Source organism: Gavialis gangeticus, unplaced genomic scaffold, assembly GCF_001723915.1.
Source record: "Gavialis gangeticus isolate Ggan-Ray unplaced genomic scaffold, GavGan_comp1, whole genome shotgun sequence".
NCBI lineage: Eukaryota > Metazoa > Chordata > Crocodylia > Gavialidae > Gavialis > Gavialis gangeticus.
This window is the reverse complement of record NW_017728992.1, coordinates 118392076-118411748: the sequence shown is the minus strand read 5'-3', so window position 1 is coordinate 118411748 and position 19673 is coordinate 118392076. Positions and strand designations below refer to the sequence as shown.

The 19673-nt window shown below is 40.6% G+C and overlaps 1 protein-coding gene across 1 annotated transcript in view; it reads right to left on the bottom strand.

The window, feature by feature from the left end:
* Positions 1–19673, bottom strand: part of LOC109298725 (lipoxygenase homology domain-containing protein 1-like) — a 182523-nt gene that overhangs the window by 142539 nt on the left and 20311 nt on the right. Inside the window, exons 4-8 of the mRNA XM_019518979.1 lie at positions 18206–18375; positions 10142–10361; positions 7872–8026; positions 4437–4650; positions 2694–2884 (exon numbers count right to left, since the gene is read on the bottom strand). Coding sequence (XP_019374524.1) covers positions 2694–2884; positions 4437–4650; positions 7872–8026; positions 10142–10361; positions 18206–18375 — 950 coding nt within the window. The remainder of the gene's footprint in view (positions 1–2693; positions 2885–4436; positions 4651–7871; positions 8027–10141; positions 10362–18205; positions 18376–19673) is intronic.

The window sequence follows — 19673 nt, the reverse complement described above, 5'->3', positions numbered from 1 at the left end:
TCTTTCTGTAGTCAAAAAATGAATGAAAGCTCAGAACTGCTATTTTCTGAGGGTGTCTTGAGTCTAAAAAGGCTGGGGATCACTGCTCTAATATATGAATTTATAATATGTTGCATGAAAACCCCTCTTATTTTTCCATGAGAACTACAGTCTCGGCCCACAGCTTCTAATGTTTCAGCTAACTTGAAGCAAAATGGCATTTGATTATTCCTTCATGTATTCTGAACAAAAAATGGCAAACACACTCATCACTTCAACAAGCTAAATATTTCTGAATATCAAAGGCACCTGTTGGTAGACCACCAGCTTAGCAGCATTTATTCCCTGGTTGATAAGCCATCAGAAAGGTACTTCAACTTGTCATACTGTAGAGATGCAATTTGATCTAAGTGATATGTTCAAGGGTTCTAGGAGTAATAGTCACTTAAATCTGCCTTCTGCAGTAAATATTCCCTCAAACATGGTTATGGAGGTAGGCAGCTTGGGTGCAAAAAACAAAACACACAAAAAAAAAACCACAGAAAAGAAAAATCCTACCACTCAGGTATATTAAAAGGCTACAGTCAAAAAAGAAAAATCTGGCTCTTTTTAAATTAAATCTTTGTTACTCTCTGGATTGTGACAGTAGTGGGTGATCCTCTCTCTCCTTCACAGCTGTTAGGAGGAACTACAAGTCTAAATCTGCTTGTTCAGTGCTAATTTTAATTATTTTTCCTTTCCCTGCTACAACTGTAGTATGTGCAGAACAGAGAGCAGTGTCAAAAAGTGTTACAGGCCTTGGGACTGCACCTGTTGACTTAGAAATGATATTTAAAGACTTGTTTTGGGAGAACTGGCTTATAGGTGTATATATATATTTATAATGATTCAGGATGGGCAGCTGGGGTCAACTGATTTCTAAAGAGCTTGGGTCTTGCGCATAGGGTTCCATATAGCCTCCAAGGCAGACAGGCTTTCTAACACAACAAGGACAAATAGTAGAGGAAACAATCTTGGAACTGGGAACATATACCATACTGTTCCATAACATAAGATAAGTGGCACCAACTAACAAGGCCTCAGGGCTGAGCCCTGGTTTTGGGGGAACAGACCAAATTAGGAGAAGGCCCAGAAGGCTACATAGATGTGTGACCACACAGGGTCAACCAACCAGAGATAGCCACAGATCAAGAGTCATCAAGAGGGAATGGGAATACAAAAGCAGAGATTTGAGAGTAACTAAGGGTCCCTTCCTTTGTCTCATCTCTCCCACCCTCTCCATTCCCATCCCTGTCCCCCAGGAACAGTCCCCAAGACTACCCTGGACAGAAGGCATATCAGCAGCCCATCTTATGCACTCCACTGAAGAGGGGGTGTGGGCCTCGGCATCCTACCTCCAGACTGCCAATATGTTGACATCTGACCCTTAAGAGACAGCCTCAGAGTGAAGACTGTCCTGGCCAGATGTACTTTGACTCTGATGACAGCCCTAGAATTTGGTAGATATATACAACTGCTTGATTGTATGTATTGTTTCTTTTCTGTTAATTTCTGTATCAATAAATTTGCCTATTATTGAGTGTTAAGGTTGTGGTCAGTCTGAGGGTGGGTCCTCAGATTCCCCCACCCCCAGAACAAGTGCTCTGGATCCTAAATCCACATCTAACAGCACCAACACCAGGAAGGAGTTATAATTCCAAAAAGGGAAGGGTGCATGTGGGATGAGCAGTAGGATCACTACTGGATATATATGCGTCTCAAATGTTTATTGGCATTTAACTTGCTATGGAGAAGGAAAGGTGACAGACAGAGTATAAAAGTGAAGTGGCTGGATGACAGATGGAAAATGGAGGGCAGTGATGGGAAGAAAATATATTGAGGAAAAGAAAAAGAAAAGATGAAGGACTACAGGAGGGGGCATTAAGCAAGAGGCTGGACTAGCTGTGAGCAAAGGATAAAAGAAGGAGGGAATTAGATCGCTGGAGGGAAGGAAGAATTAGGCATGTCTACACTTACCAGGCAGCAATGGTCTCAAACTACGTTACTTTTGGTAGACTGCTTTCTGAACCAGAAGCAGGGTAGCCATGCTCACGTGGCACTTCAGGTAGGTTAGTTAGCACTTCTGAGTAACAATGACAATTAGCTTGTTCCCTGTGCTAATTAGCACCATATTGCATTACACAGACATGGCTACACTGCTTCTGGTTCAGAAGATAGTAGCACAAGGCAACACAAAACATTCAAGACATTGTTGCCTGGAAGGAAGTTTGCAGCCACAGCTTAACAAATGATGAGGTGCAGGATGAACAAAGTAACAAAACGTCTCTTCATCAAATCTTTTGATCTCCAGAAATTTGTTGCTATCCCTGACTTTATTTACTATGGATTATGAGCTTTGAAGAATCATGTTCTCTGAAGTCCCCCAACATGATCTGTTTTCCAGGATTTATTATACAAACACAGGAATCTGTGTCTATAGCCTGGCATGCACAATCACATAGATCAGCAGATCAAACACTACCCTTGAAACTCAAAGGATTTGTTTACCACCAATATGCATGTAAAACCTTCCAGACACAAATGAAAAAGTGTTCCAAATCTCTCAGAAAGATTTGGATATCACAATGCAAATTAGTTAAAATAAAATATTTCTACAGGAATTAAGATTACACAATTCTTAGAGGTTTTCTGTTAAAAGAGGAAGTTTGAACTACTTTGATTTGGGTTTCTTTTCCTGTAATCTGAAGTGCCAACTCTCTGTGATTCAGGTCTCCATAAAAGATGAAAGAAAGATGTATTGGATCCATTTCAATGTTCAAATCAGATCCAACGATGTCCATTATCCACAGACCTGAGGACTGCATGTTGGGTTGAGGCAGTTTAGAACTAGAAATCAATCTTTTACCTTTAAACATAATCAAAGAGAATGAAAACAGCATGAGAGAAAGACACAGTATACTAGGACCATAGGTTTCACAGTATACAAACAAAGGTATATTTGCAGGTTATTTTGTATCTATGGCAACAGTTAACTAAGAATAACACAATGCCTTTATTGCATTTTTGTTTCCAAGAATGTAATTGCCTTAATGTTCTTTTGCATTTTAAACTTTAGACTCATTGATATTTTCTTGATAAAAATTGTTTTTACCATCCTTTTCAGAAGTAATTTTTAAAGAATATACAGCTTCCTTCATAACTCTAATTAACTGTTCTTTCAGAAATGATGAATGTCACTAAAAACCCATTTTACATTTCAAAAAGGCAACATTTCCAACGATAGTGATACCTGGTACAAAATACATACCATAAATGCAATCCCTTTATTAGTGTACCATATCAAAGAATAAACAGTATAATATTGACAGGTGAACTTGTGATATGAAGCATGCTCAAGACACATATCAGACAGTTCTTCATAAAGGAATGTTAAAATACCCTTGAGTAAATTTAGGACAAACTGCTTTATTTGTCCCTTTACTTTTGCAATCTACTTAAACAGTCCTGTGCAAATAATTCATATGATGAATAAAACACCTCAGGGAAATGTATATATTTTTGTCACAGACACATTTCTAAGAGTCAGCTTTTAACTTCCAGATCTTATTTGTAAGGTCCATTTACATGAGTGCAATTATTTGTTAAGAATAATTTTTATGGGAGAGAAGGTGTGCTCACAATTTTTTTCCTTTTATTGTTAAATGGGTTGGATTAATATTATACTTTTTGGAAGTGAAAGGTGAAGGACTGCCCATAGATGATGCAGCTGACACTTCCCAATGCCTTTCTGTCAAATGCACCCTGGTTTTAACTTGGAATATTTCTGCAACAATAGGCAGCAACTGAACAGAGACTAAGTTCCTCTGAACAGTAGAACAGGTTTGTGGTAAGAACTGATGCTTGCACATAAAGATGTTCCTCTGGATTTGTAACCAGCTTCTAATGGAGTAGAAAACTAAAAATCATAGGCTGCCTATAGACATGCTGGTTCATATTCTAATTAGAACACATCAGAGCAAATTCGATTAATCAAGTCTGTTCCATATTCTAATTAGAATGCTCCAGCATCGCTTTACTGTCATGTGTATTAAGTGCCTGCCCCCCCCCGCAACATACACACACACTTTAAAATGGCCATGGGGTTCTTTAACTAAATAAGCTTTAGTTAAAGTAACCCATGGCCATTTTAAAATGTGGGAGACTTAATACACATGATGGTGAGCTGTATTAATTAAAGCGGCTGTCAGGGAATTTCTCTAATTAAAATGGCCCCTCCCCACTCCTGAGCATGTGTCTAGGCACCCATAGACACTTATCCCCATGAGGTGTACTTCTCACATCCTAATCCCCTCATTCAGTCATTAATGGCAATGTGCCAAAGTTAGAGATCTATAGCCAAATTCAAATATAAATAAAGCAAGGTGAAGCAACTTTAGTTCTGTTGCAAAAGAACCTACCAATTGCTCTAATCTCACAAACATTGTTGCATATTCCTAGGTGAGTATCAAGCCAATTCCAACATGGGAATATCCATTCTTCTTCAGAGTCCTGTGATTCCTGGATTGTTATCATCTTTAGGTACATACCAGCCCCGTAACCTTCTCCATCATGTCCTAGAACTACCTTTTGCAAATCACTCAGAGAAACAGCCTCGACTAAAAATGAATCCACCTACAAGGAAAAAAAAACAGTAAAGCAACAAGAATAGAGTGTTTCTTGTTTAAAGAACAGATACAAAATGCAAAATGCACTAAATACAGAGGAACTTTAACCAAAAGCCTGGCCCTGGATCTGGCTAAACTTCAGGGGAAACTGCAGGGGACCTGCATCGAGTACATGAACTGAATTTTGCATAGTTTATACCTGTAGAAGTTTAAAACAAAATCTTCTTTCTGACTGTAACAAAGTTCTGATCCTGGTTTGATTTCTAGGCACTGCAGCTCAGGCCTATTCTTAAGAATGACTGTAAGTTTATTTGATCTTTGGCCCATTTGGAACGTTAGTCATTCCAAATTATGTTAACAAACACACTCTCCTCAGCCTTCTGCATATTAACGGTAGATGTTAGTTATGAAGAAGTCACAGAAAACTCCTGATTTCCAGGATTTACTATACAAACATTCAATAATAGGATCCCAAATGAAGGTCTGGACAAAGTATGTTTATTAATAAACCAGCTTGCTAAATTCCTGAATTCTCTCTGAGTAAACAGAGAATCTTGTCTTTTCTCTTGTATAAAACGTTTTGTCTTGCTTTGTCTTCTATAAAATGAGAAGCAGGTAGGGAAAAAAAGATTTTAAAAAGAACAGGTAGAAGAGGGGAGTATAGACTAAGGCTAGGGACAGATATTCAAAATCCTGAGCCTGAATTGGTCAATCTTTGCAGATTGATATAACCTGGCTAGGCTGAATCACTTTGTAACTGCATAGACATCCCAGAAATTCAGGCACAAGCCTGCAGTGGCTCAGGGTGGAAGCTGGGGGCACTTCCTTCCCTTGCACAAAGCTGAGCTGAGGAGGGCACAGCCAGGATTAGGGCAGGGTTCCACCCTTGAATGATAAATGCTCTGTTATCAGCATTTATCACTCCATCAGAAAACAAACAGCCTCTCTCATTAAACTCTTCTTAAACAAAGAAGGAATGGGGGGATATTACCAGCTTTGATTAGCTCCAAAAAGCCCTGCGCTGACACTGCGGTCTGCCACAGCACAGACCGTAGCCAGTATGTGGTCTGCTAGCTAAGGCTGAGGTGTCTGTGTAAGGCAGAGGGATGGGGGATCCCTGCTTAGCAGAGAGTGGTAATGGGAAGGGGAAAAGCAGGGGGATAGCAGGAGGAAACCAGGCAGACGTTGCTGCACCTTCAAGTCTCTGGCAGAGCTGCAGCCAGGGAGCAGAGGGGAGGAGCTATCCCTGCTGTGAAGCAGATTGCACCACCCAGCCCAGAGAGCATGCTGGGATGCTGGGGAACTCTGATTTAGCTTAAACCTGCAAGGAGTTTGAGACAGACATTGCATAAACCAGTTTGAGCCAAATCAGTTAAGTCTGATACTACATTCAACCAGGTTTATCTCAAACTGGTTTCAGCCATTTTCAAACCAGTTTATGTGCACTGAACATCTGTTCTGTTACAGGTTTAAACCAGTTTTTGATCACTTAAACCAGTTTACATGTAGCCTAAGAGACACACGAAGAAATAAAAAGGAGAATAGGGAGCAGAAAGGGGAAGTGGAAGAGAATAGAGAATAATGCAGAGATGATGGAGATAAGTAAAGGAGGATAGTAAAGAACGCAGAAAAGGATTAAGAAAATGTGGATAGTGAGGAGATGGGTACATGATGATTCAATGCCAGACTACAGTCCTGCTCATTTTTTAGGTCTCTTACCAGTTTATACACTGCCTAAGCCCAGAGTGGTCAACCTGCAGCATGGGCAGCCTTAGTATGTGGCAAGCACATCAGCAGATTGGCCAGGAAGCACATGGTAGGAAGCGGAAAGCAGAGTAGCAGATTGGAAAGGGACCATGAGAAGGAGTGGGGGGAAGAGCAGAAAGTGAAACAGCAGATCAGACAGCAGAAGGGGATCAGTGCAGCACTCAGAGGGTAAGGAGCAAATTTGTGATATGCCCGCCAAAAAGGATGGGGCCACTGGCCTAAACAAAGTCAAAAGGCCCTCAGTGTGGTCAGTAATGGCCTATGAGTTTCGATTAGCACTATAAAAAGTTTACAGCCTCTCAAACACTGAATTAAGCTATAAGTGAGTGGAGTTTCTACAAGTGAGTAGAGCCTCAGGTAATAATCAACAGCCTACTTTTGTTATGCATTTGAAGATCTTCATAAATATAATTACTTAATAAATAAAAGGCACATTAAAAGGGCATGTTAACAAATAATTATGTGAAGCACTCCTATGGGGTTACCACAGTGCCTCATACCTTCAATGCTATTTAAACTCTATTTTAAAAATGCAAAGCAATTTATCTTTGGTGATGTTAAAAATGCTTTAGGGAAATAAAAATATATATCTACTGTTTAAACATTTCATACTGGACAGTCAGATTGCAAGTAGAATTTAGCAGCTCTTTCTCAATTTACAAGTTATTTAGAAAAATCTGTGCTTGAATCTAAACATGGCATAGTGCTGTTTGGTCTTTGCAAATAACCAATAGTAAAAGGATGATGGACAGATGTAGAAATTAAAAGAAAGCATTTTCTAAAATAATGAAGTGCTAGTTTCATTCTTTTCAATGTCGATGTAATTGTTAAATGAAACCACTTTGCAGAAATCAGACTCTTTGCTTCTTTAAGAATGATGGAAGTAAAATAGGCAATCGCTGTTCATAACCGAACTTTCAGTAAACTTCCCTTGGAAGAATCTCATGCACAGAAGCTGAAAAAGCAGTCTTTATTATTCACTCTCCATGTTTAACTTTTTTCAAAGGCATTTTCTGCTTTAAGTAAAATATCTTTTGTTGTTGACAATTATTAATATCAGAAATAAAGAAACAGGTGTATAGAAACAACTATTTAGATTAAAGCAATGCATTTCAGCCATTGAGTTTCCTGCATAAGTAATTTTCCTGTCACTAATTTTAGGTCTGTGTCACACACTGGAACCCATATTTGGGCTATAACAAGTTGAGAGGTGTGATCACAAGCACTCTGACACTGATAAGCTCCTTTACATACACAGATGAAACCCTGATTATCACCTGTGGAACACCTCGGCATGTAGGTGGGAAAGAATAATTTTGTTTAACAGCTGTGAAAATCTGTAAAGTAAATTTGTTCTCCAAATGAATCAAGAGCTGGTGACTATTTTCAGTCAAAATGCATTAGAAGATAATCAGAAAAAAAATACTATGCAAGAAAACTTAACATTATTGTACTTTTTACCTTTCTCCTTTGAAATTTTTCTCCTTTTACCAAAGATGTTTGAAGTTTTCTCACACCTGTGTCTCCTCTTTTACCATAAACAGTAATATAAACATTTGCAAAAGTTTCTGCTCCCCAGTGGTCACCAATGTGTACAGAGACGACATACTTATGGACTATAAACAAAGAGAAAAGAACAGTGCTTAAACAAAACAAATTGAATTAAAAATATAAGATTGAAAGAAAACACAGCACCATTTAAAAATATATTGTAAAATGATTAAAGAAACAGCCCCCCCAACCATTTGACCTGCCACTGAAATCATAGCGAGTCTTTCCATTAGCTCCAGTCATAGCTAGATTGGGCCCATGTGGCTGCATCCACACAAGCCAGGGCATGTGTTTGCAGCAGCACAAATAGTAGCTGCACAAATTAGTGGCGCTACTTTGTGTTGCAGTGCAGGCCCCTGCTCACCCAGTTTGCAGTGGGACACATTGTCACATTGCTTCATGTGCAGTGAGGGGGAGGCGGGGGCTGGCTGGGGCCCAAGTTGCCTCAGCATGGGGCTAGCTGGCAGGAAGCCCCCATGCTGAGACCCCCTGTGCCCCAGCCACCCGGGGAGTGGCACATGGAGATGGGGGAGCAGGCAGCCCTCTGTGTGCTGTGGAGCCCCCATGTTGAGGCACCCTGCACCCCAGCCAGCTGCTCCCCCACTGGCTGGGGGGGCAGGGTACCTCAAGACAGAAGGAGGTGGCCCTGGGCTGACTGCTCTTCTGTCTCCACGTGTCTCAGCGCATGGAGCCAGCTGCAGAACAGCTGAGCCACAGCCTCAGTGCAGGGGCTCTGCAGCATGTGAAGATGGAGAAGCAGACATCCCAGGGCTGCCTGCTCCCCTTTCTCCATGTTTGTCCTGGCACACAACACTTTGCTATGTTCTGCACCACTTTTTTCCCTCAGGATTTTTTTGTTGTTGTTGTCTTTTTGGGGGGTGGGGGTTTGCTACTGGGAAATCCTGGTAGTAAATTTTGTTCCAGTGCTGCAGATTAGCAGTGCAAGGCAACCTGTGCAGTTTGTGGTGCTGCAAAGAGATTTGTGGTGGCACAGACCACGCATGCCTGCATGTCTGGATCCAGCCTGTGGTTCCATAGCTGGGAACATTCTACTCAGTTCTTTTTTGTTGTGTGAGAGCCTGGAGGTTTAAAACTCAAGAGAGTTCAGGTCTCTCTTGTCAAAGGCAACATGTCTTAATATTCAGCAACAGCCAAAGAAGAAGAACTTATCATGAAATTATGCACATTAGAGCAGAGGGGATAGATGCAGCATAGCATCTACATGTATGCTAATATATCTACTCAATGGATTCATTGTCAACGTCAAAATTTCCTGCCTTTGTAATACTTTTATACAATTCAATTGTCTGATGAAGTAAGCTGATTCTTATGAAAGCTTTAGTTGTTCAGTATGGTGCAGATCTACCCTGCCTTCTGCCTAATCTACTCTTGTCAGATTGGACATTCTCCTGAGATTATTAATACAGTAAAAGCCATCTCTACACATATGGATGCCCTAATATAACAGAACAAATCTATAAAAATATTTCCAAATATTGTTTTTAACATATGTTCCTATTTAGTTACTATTTACCCATATAACATGTCAATTAATCAGGTTAGTGCCCCTTTAGGATCAATAGCAATTTAAAATATTTAGCAGCAAATTGCATTAGAACATTCAATTTTCAGAAACTATCCTAGACCACTAAGCACTTGCATGTTTTACTGTAACTTTTCATGAGCAAGTATGGGGTTTTATATGCATTCATTGTCTAGGTGCATTTTTGGAAGTCCTTTGATAATACAGCCATTAGCACATTACAAAAATGCCCTTGGAAATAAAGGACAACTTTATTGCATGGTAAGGACTATTCCTGATATCCACTTCAGTAACTCAAGCTATATATGATAAAATAAAGAATTCAATACTAAATCTACCAAAAAATGACTTCCACAGTCTTGAATTATGTGCCTTATCATTTATTAAGTGTAATTATGTTTCTCAATTTTGCACACTTGGACTTATGCACAAGATTTAACAAATGTTAAATCCAATTTGTCATTAAACTCAGAGAAGTTTTAAAATGTCCAGCATTTTTTCTGGGCACGTATGAACAGAATTGCTGGGGAGCTGCTGTAGATAACTAATACAGAGAAAGTCATAAATTATGATATTGCTGCATTGATTCTTTTTCAAAGGATGGTTCACATTGTTCATATCTTCTTGCTATTTTTACCTGGTAAAGGTTTCTGGTCCTCACTCACTGCAGGGAATTCTTTTACCAGCTCCTTGTCTCCTCTGTTAAGAGACAGCCAACAGCTACAGTCAAAGTTCACTTCTTGTTTCGTATGTAGCTTGTCCATGTGAAAAGACTTTAAATGCCAGCCCTCAAAGCCTGGCAAATCATCACAGGTGACCCGAATCTTGTACACATCTCCCACATCTCCAGTTTCAACCTACAATAAATACCATGAAGAAGAGTGGACTATCAAAACTGTTTCATTAATGGAGACTTTTCCAACCAGCACAGGGTGCATTAAATAAATTTTAACACAAAGGAAGGATGATTTTGTGGTTAAAGTACAGGAAATAAAGGAAGCTATTCCTGGCCTTGCCATAGATTCTAGTCTGACCTTAGACTTAACAGCTTAGTCTGCTTGTTCAGTCCCGTGATCTGTAAAAAAGAGTTGACACTTTTTCCACTAGTGTGCAGTGAGGCTAAATTAATTAAAATTCAGACCGTAAAACCTACATATGGGTGGTACGTAAGGACATGAAGGAAAGGAGTATGTAAAGTATTACGACAATCAATGGGTTTGGGCCTTTAATGTCAGACATGGCAACATTTACCATAACATGAATCCTTGTAACTTTCTACTTTTCCTTATGGCCTGAGGACAAGAGTAAGAAGTTCTTATAGCCTCTTTGTCATCTTAGAGCAGGAGGGAACTCATTGTCTTCCTCTCTTTTCTGCACCTCTTCTAGAGGGAAGGAAGTGGGACCAGAAATGTGATAACTAATGGAATGGATAGAAAAAGAAATATTCATAAGAATCATCAGGCAAAGCAGCCTATATAACCAGCAATGGTGACACCCAAAGAAGGGAAGATTTATCAGTCAACAGCAAGAAATAGTGGGGGTTTCAAGTTAGATAAAAAGCAGACCTAAGGGTTGGACCCTTTACTAATAAATTTTAATCTAAGAGATAGTGGAATATTTTGTATATTTAAAGAAAACTGTCAGTTAAAGACATGACATCTACCACAATCCAGCCTATTGGTTTATGACAGCTTGACTGGTTTATGGAAGGAATTCTTTGTGGAGATTACTTTCAAAACCAAGGTACTGAACTGGATGATGGAAAAGGTCTTTCCCAGTTTCACAATTTTAAAATGAGACTAGAATCAGAAGAGAGTAATGGGCCAGTTCCACCTCCATCCTAAGCCTCAGAAGGTAGGAGAAAATTCAACCTAGAGGGGCAGTGGTAAGAAAGCATCTCCACAGTCCACAGTATTGCACAAGTACTGCCCATGGCCCTAAAGTGCAGTGGTGCTCTTAACTTCTGAATCCCAATTTTTTAGCTGGCACTTTTTTTAGTTGTCCTCTTTTTTTTATCCTGACTTGCCACTGTTTACCTCTAGGCTTTGCTCAAGAAGGCATAAGCCCATCCTCTGTAGAGTGAAGAGAAGGTTTGCATTTCCTTTTAAAGTTCAGCCATACTTTTTCCTAGTCCTGTCCACAGGAATTAAATTGGTTCTACTGTGCTTCAGAATGTCTTTGTACACACAATGGGGCACTGTCTCCCTTTAATAGACAGTGATTTTTTGCAAGCGTTTTTAAAGTTTGTAAAGGGTTGCAAAGGGTCTCATTAGAAATACTATGCTTAGGGCAGTAAGCGGTTTAATTCTGTAACAGGGTAACCTCTACATCAGGTCTCCACCAGCCACCCTGCTCCTGGGGTAACTGCCCACTTCACTCATCTGCTGCACCTTGATGGAAAAATATGACAGTTGCTACTAAGGCAGGAGGTTATCTATTACTCACTCTGCTGACAAGGGCCTAATACCTGGTCCAACCTCCCCTTCACAGGTCCCATGCCTCACAGATGTTACTCTGGTGTTACTTCTCCGGCCTATGGCCAGAGCAAACTGGGCGCACGGTTGTGGCTCTTTTCTACGGCCCCAGAGGGCCACTCATATACCACCCCTCTCTCACCAGGATCCCACTTAGTCTGCTGGCTCTCATCCAGCCTCTTTCATACTGCCCTCACTCAGGGCCACACTCATCCTGCCTGGCTTTTGGCTTACCTCTCCTCATCTCGGTCAGCCCCAGCGCAGTCTGTTGGGTGTCTGGCCCCTTGCCATGCCACTATGCTTCCACTGGGCCTCCTCACTTGCCCACACTCCTAGGGCTGCTCTAATTGTTGCCCCTCTCTCAGGGTCTCACTATTCATTGCCTCCCGGCTTTCCCTGCCACCTGGGCATGGCCCCAGGTCCCTCCTCTGACCTGAGCTCTGCTTCAGGGTTCCTCAATGAGCCCTGGACTCCCCCTGCTCATTAGAATACCACCAGGGATGTGGGGCTGGGATTATAAGGCACCCCGCCCCTCCTTTCACTAGGGCGGTAACTGGCCTGGCATTTCTTGGAGGTTCCCACGCCACTGGGAACCCCACCAGAGCACCCTTCCCCAGCACAGTACAGTTTTATGTCTTACTCAGGACAAAGGGGTCACCTCCATCCCATAGCCCTTGACCTTACCTCCTGACTATGGGTGGAGCAGCCTGTAAGTCTGATGTTACTTCATTTCTCCTAAAGGAAACTTCAGCCCAGTTTATATCCCTGGGTCCAAAATGGCTGCCTTTATCAGGCACCTGGCTGCTGCCTGTTTCCTACCCTTAAAGTGGCAGGCACCAAAGATGCCCTGCCACAAATTCCTTTAAAAGTATATATTCATCTCTTACTAACACTAATTGTAACTTTTCCAATGCATCAAGAGGGAAATGCACTGTTCTTTCACATGCCTAAATTGTGGCTTTCTTCAGAAGCAATGGTGTAATTAGAAGGGACCTACTTAAATCATGGCAAAACAAAGGATTTTTCATGGCCAAAAGGATTTTTCACATCCTGTTTGTGGCATGCAGAACTGATTTCATGGGCATTGAGCAGCGGCCGTGCCCCATGCCACTGATTGGCAGTGAGGCCCTGCCCCTCAGGGAGGAAGGACAACAGGGCGGCCACCATCTTGATTGCTGGCTGTCTTTGTGCCACCCCACATACCCATTGGTAGAGGGGCCCTAGCAGGGAGAGGAGGGTTGGGAGGAAGCCACCATCTTGTATACTGCCCTCTGTGCTGCCGCACCAGCCAGTGCCTTCCAGGCCCGGCAGCAAGGACCACTGACTCCCACTGGGAAGCCACCATTTTATTTTTTATTAAGCTGTTTTTCAATGAGTTTCTGGATTTTATGGGCAATCCTGAATGATGTGGTTTCCACAAAATCTGTGAAACCGTGAATTAAGCAGGTCCCTAGTCATTAGATCTTCTGTTTCAGAGCCAGATAACCTATTTGTAAGATTATTGCCTGCAGGTTTTCCTTCTTAGAAATGGAATCTGGATTCCATTTGTATCAGTCATATATTCCAGGGATTGCTTACTCTACCTTTGTTTAGAAATGCAACATTAAAGCAATCAAATATGTCTCTTTTAACTTAGTGTGTTGCAGTGTATCTCACACTCATATTTTGCCTTATTCAGTCTGGGCCTCTACATCTCTAGATTTCTCTACTCTTACATTTTAAATGCCTAATGACAATTTTAAAGGTATTTATTGCATTGCTTGCAGAAAACAAGCAGAGAGTATATACTGAAGATGTACTACACAAGGAGTTAAATTCATAAAATATTTCACCATGTTTCAAAGCATCAACTGCTTGAAAACTTTTCACCTACATTTCTTACAGCCATGATTTCATGGAATGCTAAGACTGTAACATCTAACAAGAAAATGTCTGTAACCAGACTTCCCCCTAATCTACTCAATTACACTATATTGGACAATTTCAATTAAATGTACTAGATACATCTCTCCTTTAACATTTTTGCTTTAAGTTGGTCCCTTTTCTATTCAAGTCTTTCAGTCCATCATCCTACCTGTACACTGTTACCATATCAATTTAATATGATAAATCTATCATTTATCTAGTCTCCTACCTTTGATACAATAATTAACTTTTCACCCTCTGATCCCTGTTAGTTTCAAATTAATGTAAAAAGCCCTTCAAAGAGGTGATCAAATAATATGTAACAAAGTACATGACCTCTTCCTCAGTTCATGGAACGTTTGCAAGCAGAAATCCATTTCTCTATGTTTATTCATAATTCAACATTTCCTAATTCATTTTTCCATATGTATTTCCCTCTCAGTTGATCATTGATTGACTCAAGTATTTAGTCCTTCATACTTGAAATGTCTGTGCAGTATTAGTTGTGATTGCTCACATACTAAACAGCATGGTGTTGCTTCTTTTCTATAATTGAAGAAATGCAGCTCTTATAATCAAGAGAAAGTCTTGAAGAAGCCACTAAGCTTTTGGTAAGGGAATTTTATAATATTTAAAATCTTTTCCTTATTGTGCTATGTAGGACTTCTCCAAAGGCATCAATCTTAGAATATGGAGACTGCTGTATGATTTCTTATCTGGGTGCAGCATTTAAATTAAATTTTCTGTAATTTTCACATAAAAAGAGGGTGTGTGTATGAATGATGCCGGTTAGAAAGGGTGTGTATGAATGATGCCGGTTAGAAAGGGTTTATTCATTTAATTGCCTGTCTATAACAGCTATAGAAATCCAGACTTCAGTCCCATCCCAACAAAATATACACAAAGGTCTTTGAGGGGTCTTTAATTTTTTGTCTTCCTCTTCATCATTAACATCAAGTAGTCATGTATTTGTGCACTGTTGTGTTTTCATAGGCTTCTGTTCACATGTTTGCTTAGCTCATTTGCAACTGTGTTAACTATCTGGATAGTTGTTTTAGGGACCCTATCCCCATAATGTGTCACTTTTCATATTATGGTTATTTGGATACTAAAAGCACAGATAATGTGCCTTCCAAATACATCCTTTGATGAACTTGGAATGCAAGATGTCAGGAAATAGGATAAGCTGTTGGAGAGGGATATATACATATTATACAAATGTGCATGCCCATGCAATCTCAGTATTTACTTTCATGACCTCTGTGGCCTAATTAAACCACAAAGGGATCAACTGAGTATAGCTAAAGTAAAACACAGTCATTTACATAAATACAAAAAAAGACTGGGTTTTTTGTTGGAGTTCCCCACCCCTTCTCTCCATTATTAGCTCACCTCCATTTCTGACCAATACATTTTAGTTTATTCAATTCCCCCTTCAAAGAAAATAGAGTCTATTCCAACAATATAGGTTCCTCTTCTGTTTCCTGTTCTGTATTGGTTTCTCTATTGCTCTTCTCCTGCCCAGCCCTGCCACTCCCAGTGGATTCAAAATATAATTTCTCTTTTCTCAATTTGCTTGCTACATCTAATATGTAGTTAACTTGTTTTTAACTGGCAGCTCACCCAGTACTACAATTATCAAAGCTTAAGAGCACTGAAAGCAAATAGATTTAAATTGAGAGTTCTCTATTGTATTACATACTTGGTTATATTTGTTTACCATTTGCAATGAAGGAACTAATGATTAAATACTTTCAGAAGACTATAAGAAGTATTCTGGGCCTAATCAGCAACTGCAGTGTACAAACACAATGTGTATGCACTTGACTTAGAGCTCCTGAGACAGTTGCACCCTCAAATGCAATGATACACATATAAATAAGTACACAGAGTACGTGAACGATGCATGCCCCTGGCAGCTGGGGAGGCACAGCAGTGGCAGGAGCACAATGGTGTTAAACGGGGAGATCCTGCAGATGCCGCCGGCGCTGCTGGCAGCGGAGGGGGTGGGGGTGGTGAGTGCCAACCAGGGGTTGGCAACCACCCACAGACACCACCACCAGCGTCAGCAGTGGCCAGCAGCCAGCGGTGATCACTGACCATCCGCAGACATTGCCAGCAGTGTTGACAGCAGGGGTGGCGAGTGGCGACTGCCCTCAGGTGCCACCAACAGTGTCGGTGGCACCTTTTCATAGAAGGCACACCTCCATGCTCAGGGGGTGCACGTGCACCCGTGTGCACTCCCTACACGTTGCCAGTGACAGAGTATGTAATAAGTGGATCTCTGGAGACAAAATTAAGCATATTTGTTAACTGTTTTGAAACAATTCAACTTGCCTACACTGCATAATTTGCAGTCCTTCTTTTTTCCACTTTAGATTGCCTAAAATCAGGATCTGCATTTTTTTAGGAGTTCAGCAGCTCCTGCTCATTGCTCAGCCAAATTCATAGTTCTTTGTTAATCATGACATCATAATCATTTCCATAGTAAACTATTGTGCTGCCATGAATGGAAACAGATGAGCTCATTTAACAAAGATCCTGCATTATACAAAGGTCCGTAGTAATGATGACAAATACAAGAAGAAAAAAGAAACTATGGTATATCAAACAAATTGTTTCTAACCAGAACAGTTTTCAGTAGTTTTCATGAAACACCAACCACTATTGAACACTTGGCCTCCTGATTTGATTTGCCTACAACAAAAGCTGTGAAACACTGAGTCATGTAGCGAAAAGACAAAACTTTATGCACAAAAAAGAATAAAATGATATTAAGGTTCTGACATAAAGCAAAAACTAAAGGCATAAACAGCCAAGAGGAAAAAAGAAGAGTACCACACGTATTCCCAAATATAAACCTACAAGAATTATTACAGTTTTTTTCTATGTGTATTTCCAGAGTGCTAACTAAAGGAAAAATGATTACTTACAATTTGCTATACTAGTTTCAATAGCATGTACTTTGTCACTGAAATTAATCACTCTTGCCAAGAGATACCCCTTGCAAATGATGCCACTTGGAGAATTCCAGTCAGCTTGGATATGGCTAAGCTCTGATTTCTGCATTTGTTAGAACATGCTGCAGCAGGGACAACAAGCCAAACTGTGTGGGTGTTTCACAGAGTATCTGCCTTTCTTGAGACTGGAAGTGCTTGCTGACAACCTGCCTCGTCTCTAATCACTGGCTGCTTTCCTGCCCTGGGCCAGGTCACTTTGGGGAGTTTTCAAGCATCTACTTTAGTGCCCTTTTCTAAAATGTTGTCCTATACCATATGTTTTTGGTACTCAGTCATAGAACAATCTTTCAGTGCCTTCAGCAACTGCCTTGGTTGCAAGCTACTGCCTTCTGGTGACTGGCTAGAAGGCACACGTCTCCTAGGCCAGGGGTGTCAAAGATATGGTTTGCAGGGCTTGGAGAACTCCTGGAATTCAAAGCTGGGGCAAGCAGGGACAGATCCTGCCACCAGATCCTGGGATAGGGGGCCCAATTAGAGATACAATTGGACCACAGCATAGTAAAAAAATGGCTGTGTTAATCTCCATGGTTCCCTGAATACAGTGACAGTTACAGTTACAGCCACTCACTCCACCATCAGATTTGGGTCTGGCTCCAGCCTTGGAGGATCCCTGTGGTCCAGATATGGCCTGGGGTGGGGACAGTGGGTTTTTAAGCCAACCATTACAATTTGTAATTATTAAGTCTAGATGGCCAAGGTAGATTGTGACCTCCTAAGAGCAGCAGGATGAGTTCAAGAACCTTATATGTGAAGTGTGTAGATAACCAAGATCATGTTAGGGCTACTTCTGAAGTTTTGTAGTTTGTCATTGTTACCCCAAGAGGTGCCCTGGTGAACAGAGCATCTCCGATCCCTTGTTGTGTCCCCCTAATTAATTTGTAGGCAGCCATAAGATCACCTCTCAGCCTTCTCTTGCAGAGGCTGAAGAGGTCCAGGTCCCTCAGTCTCTCCTCATAGGACTTGTTGTGTTGCCTCTCTTATCATCTGCATCCAAAATTCTTCAGAAAAATTAAAGAAATGCAGAACTATGGACAAAATGTAACCAATTGCAAGAAAAAGATCATATTTCTCCCTTATTTATATCCTTGATGCCCAATCATGTACAGTAAGAAGTGATAACTTCAGCTGGATACAGGAAAACAGGATGATGGGCAGAAAATGGCCCAAGATCTAAAGCTGTATCACTCCATCTTTATAAGTAAATATGTCACTTGTAGCAACCAAAGTAACATTTCACTATATCTTTTGGCTAAGTAGTGTGTCATTATAATTTCTGGTTAGTGTAATATATTTATGACTTACTAGGAATTCATCCATTGCTCTAGGTAGAAAGCATTTTTGTCCTGGGCTTTGTGGAGAAAGCAGAATGTCATCACTTTTGCCCTTTGATCCATATATCACAAGGGTTCTTTTCCATTCCTGTGATTCTGGGGAATCCCCAGCAGTTTTAACCTGCAGTCTCCACCGCTGTCCTAAATAGAAGTAAAAATATCACCACATTTTAAACGCTTGGAGAAACTGAAGACAGTGTTCAAGATCACTATTACAAAGTATTTAAATAGTGACACACATTTACAAGCTGCTTTATGAAGACAGACATCCTCTGCCTCAAGAAGATTACAATCTAAACAGGATGTGATATGGACAAGAGTAGGGATGTAGGTCTACAAGGGAATAATAATAACAAAAAGGAGAGAAAATAAATCCTTGGCTAACTGGTCACATTAATGATGTATGATAAATTAGTTGCTACAAACAATTGATTTATTTCATTTTTTATGAATTGTATACATTTATATATTTAACACAAAAATTACAGAAGGAGGATTGAATATTTAAAGTACAAATGTAAAGTACATTTTAGAGTATTTAATTTAAATTTTAAAGTACATTTTAGAGGATTATATACAAGAGCCCACAGCTGGTTGAATAGTAAAAATTAAGCCTTGTTTCTCAAAGATGTATCTGAAAAATGTCATGCTCAATTTGCTCTGTTTTAAGTGATCAGATTAGTAGAAGCACAGCCCAAAGATCTGAGTATCTGGATGGCTGACATGCTCATAATAATGTTTACAAAGCCTGTAAATGGAATGAATTCTAGCAAAAAAAGACCCTGGGAAGGGATTTCAAAAGTTATTCATTATTTTGTTTAAGAAGTTATAGAAAACCAGTCAGGAAAAAGAAAGAATGTCATGTGACTTAGTGGATGTTATAGTCTTAACTGGTTGAATAGAACTTACCCTGAAATTAAAAATTAAAAATTCCTTTGCGCATAATGGGCATGTCCAGATGAGTGCACATGTGCACTTTGTGGCACCTCAAAGGCAAAATGCATATGGCACATGTCAAAAGGTTCTCCACATTTTTTAGATCTCCTGATTTTTAGATACCTGGTATCTAAAAAAAATCCTCCAAAATAAAGCAGGGTGGTGCATGTGCCTGCAGCGTGTGATGCTCAAAACTGGAGCCTGGCCAGCCCGAGCCATGCTCCAGCTGTCAGCCAGACTCCACGCACCTTGGAATTGCTGCCAGTGCAGCCCTGGGAGGCCCCCAGGACCACAGGTAAGGCTGCTGGGGCCAGCCCAGGTGCTGGCCCCAGCTTCCCATACCCAACCCAGGGCAATCTGCCATACACCAAAACATGCATACATGGCCATTCCCTGGAGACAAGTAGCAGTGGCACAACCATGTGCCACTGCAATTTGTCCCCAGGGAATCTCATGTATGTGCTCATTTCCCTTTTGAAAACTGATTTTTACTGTGGTACCAT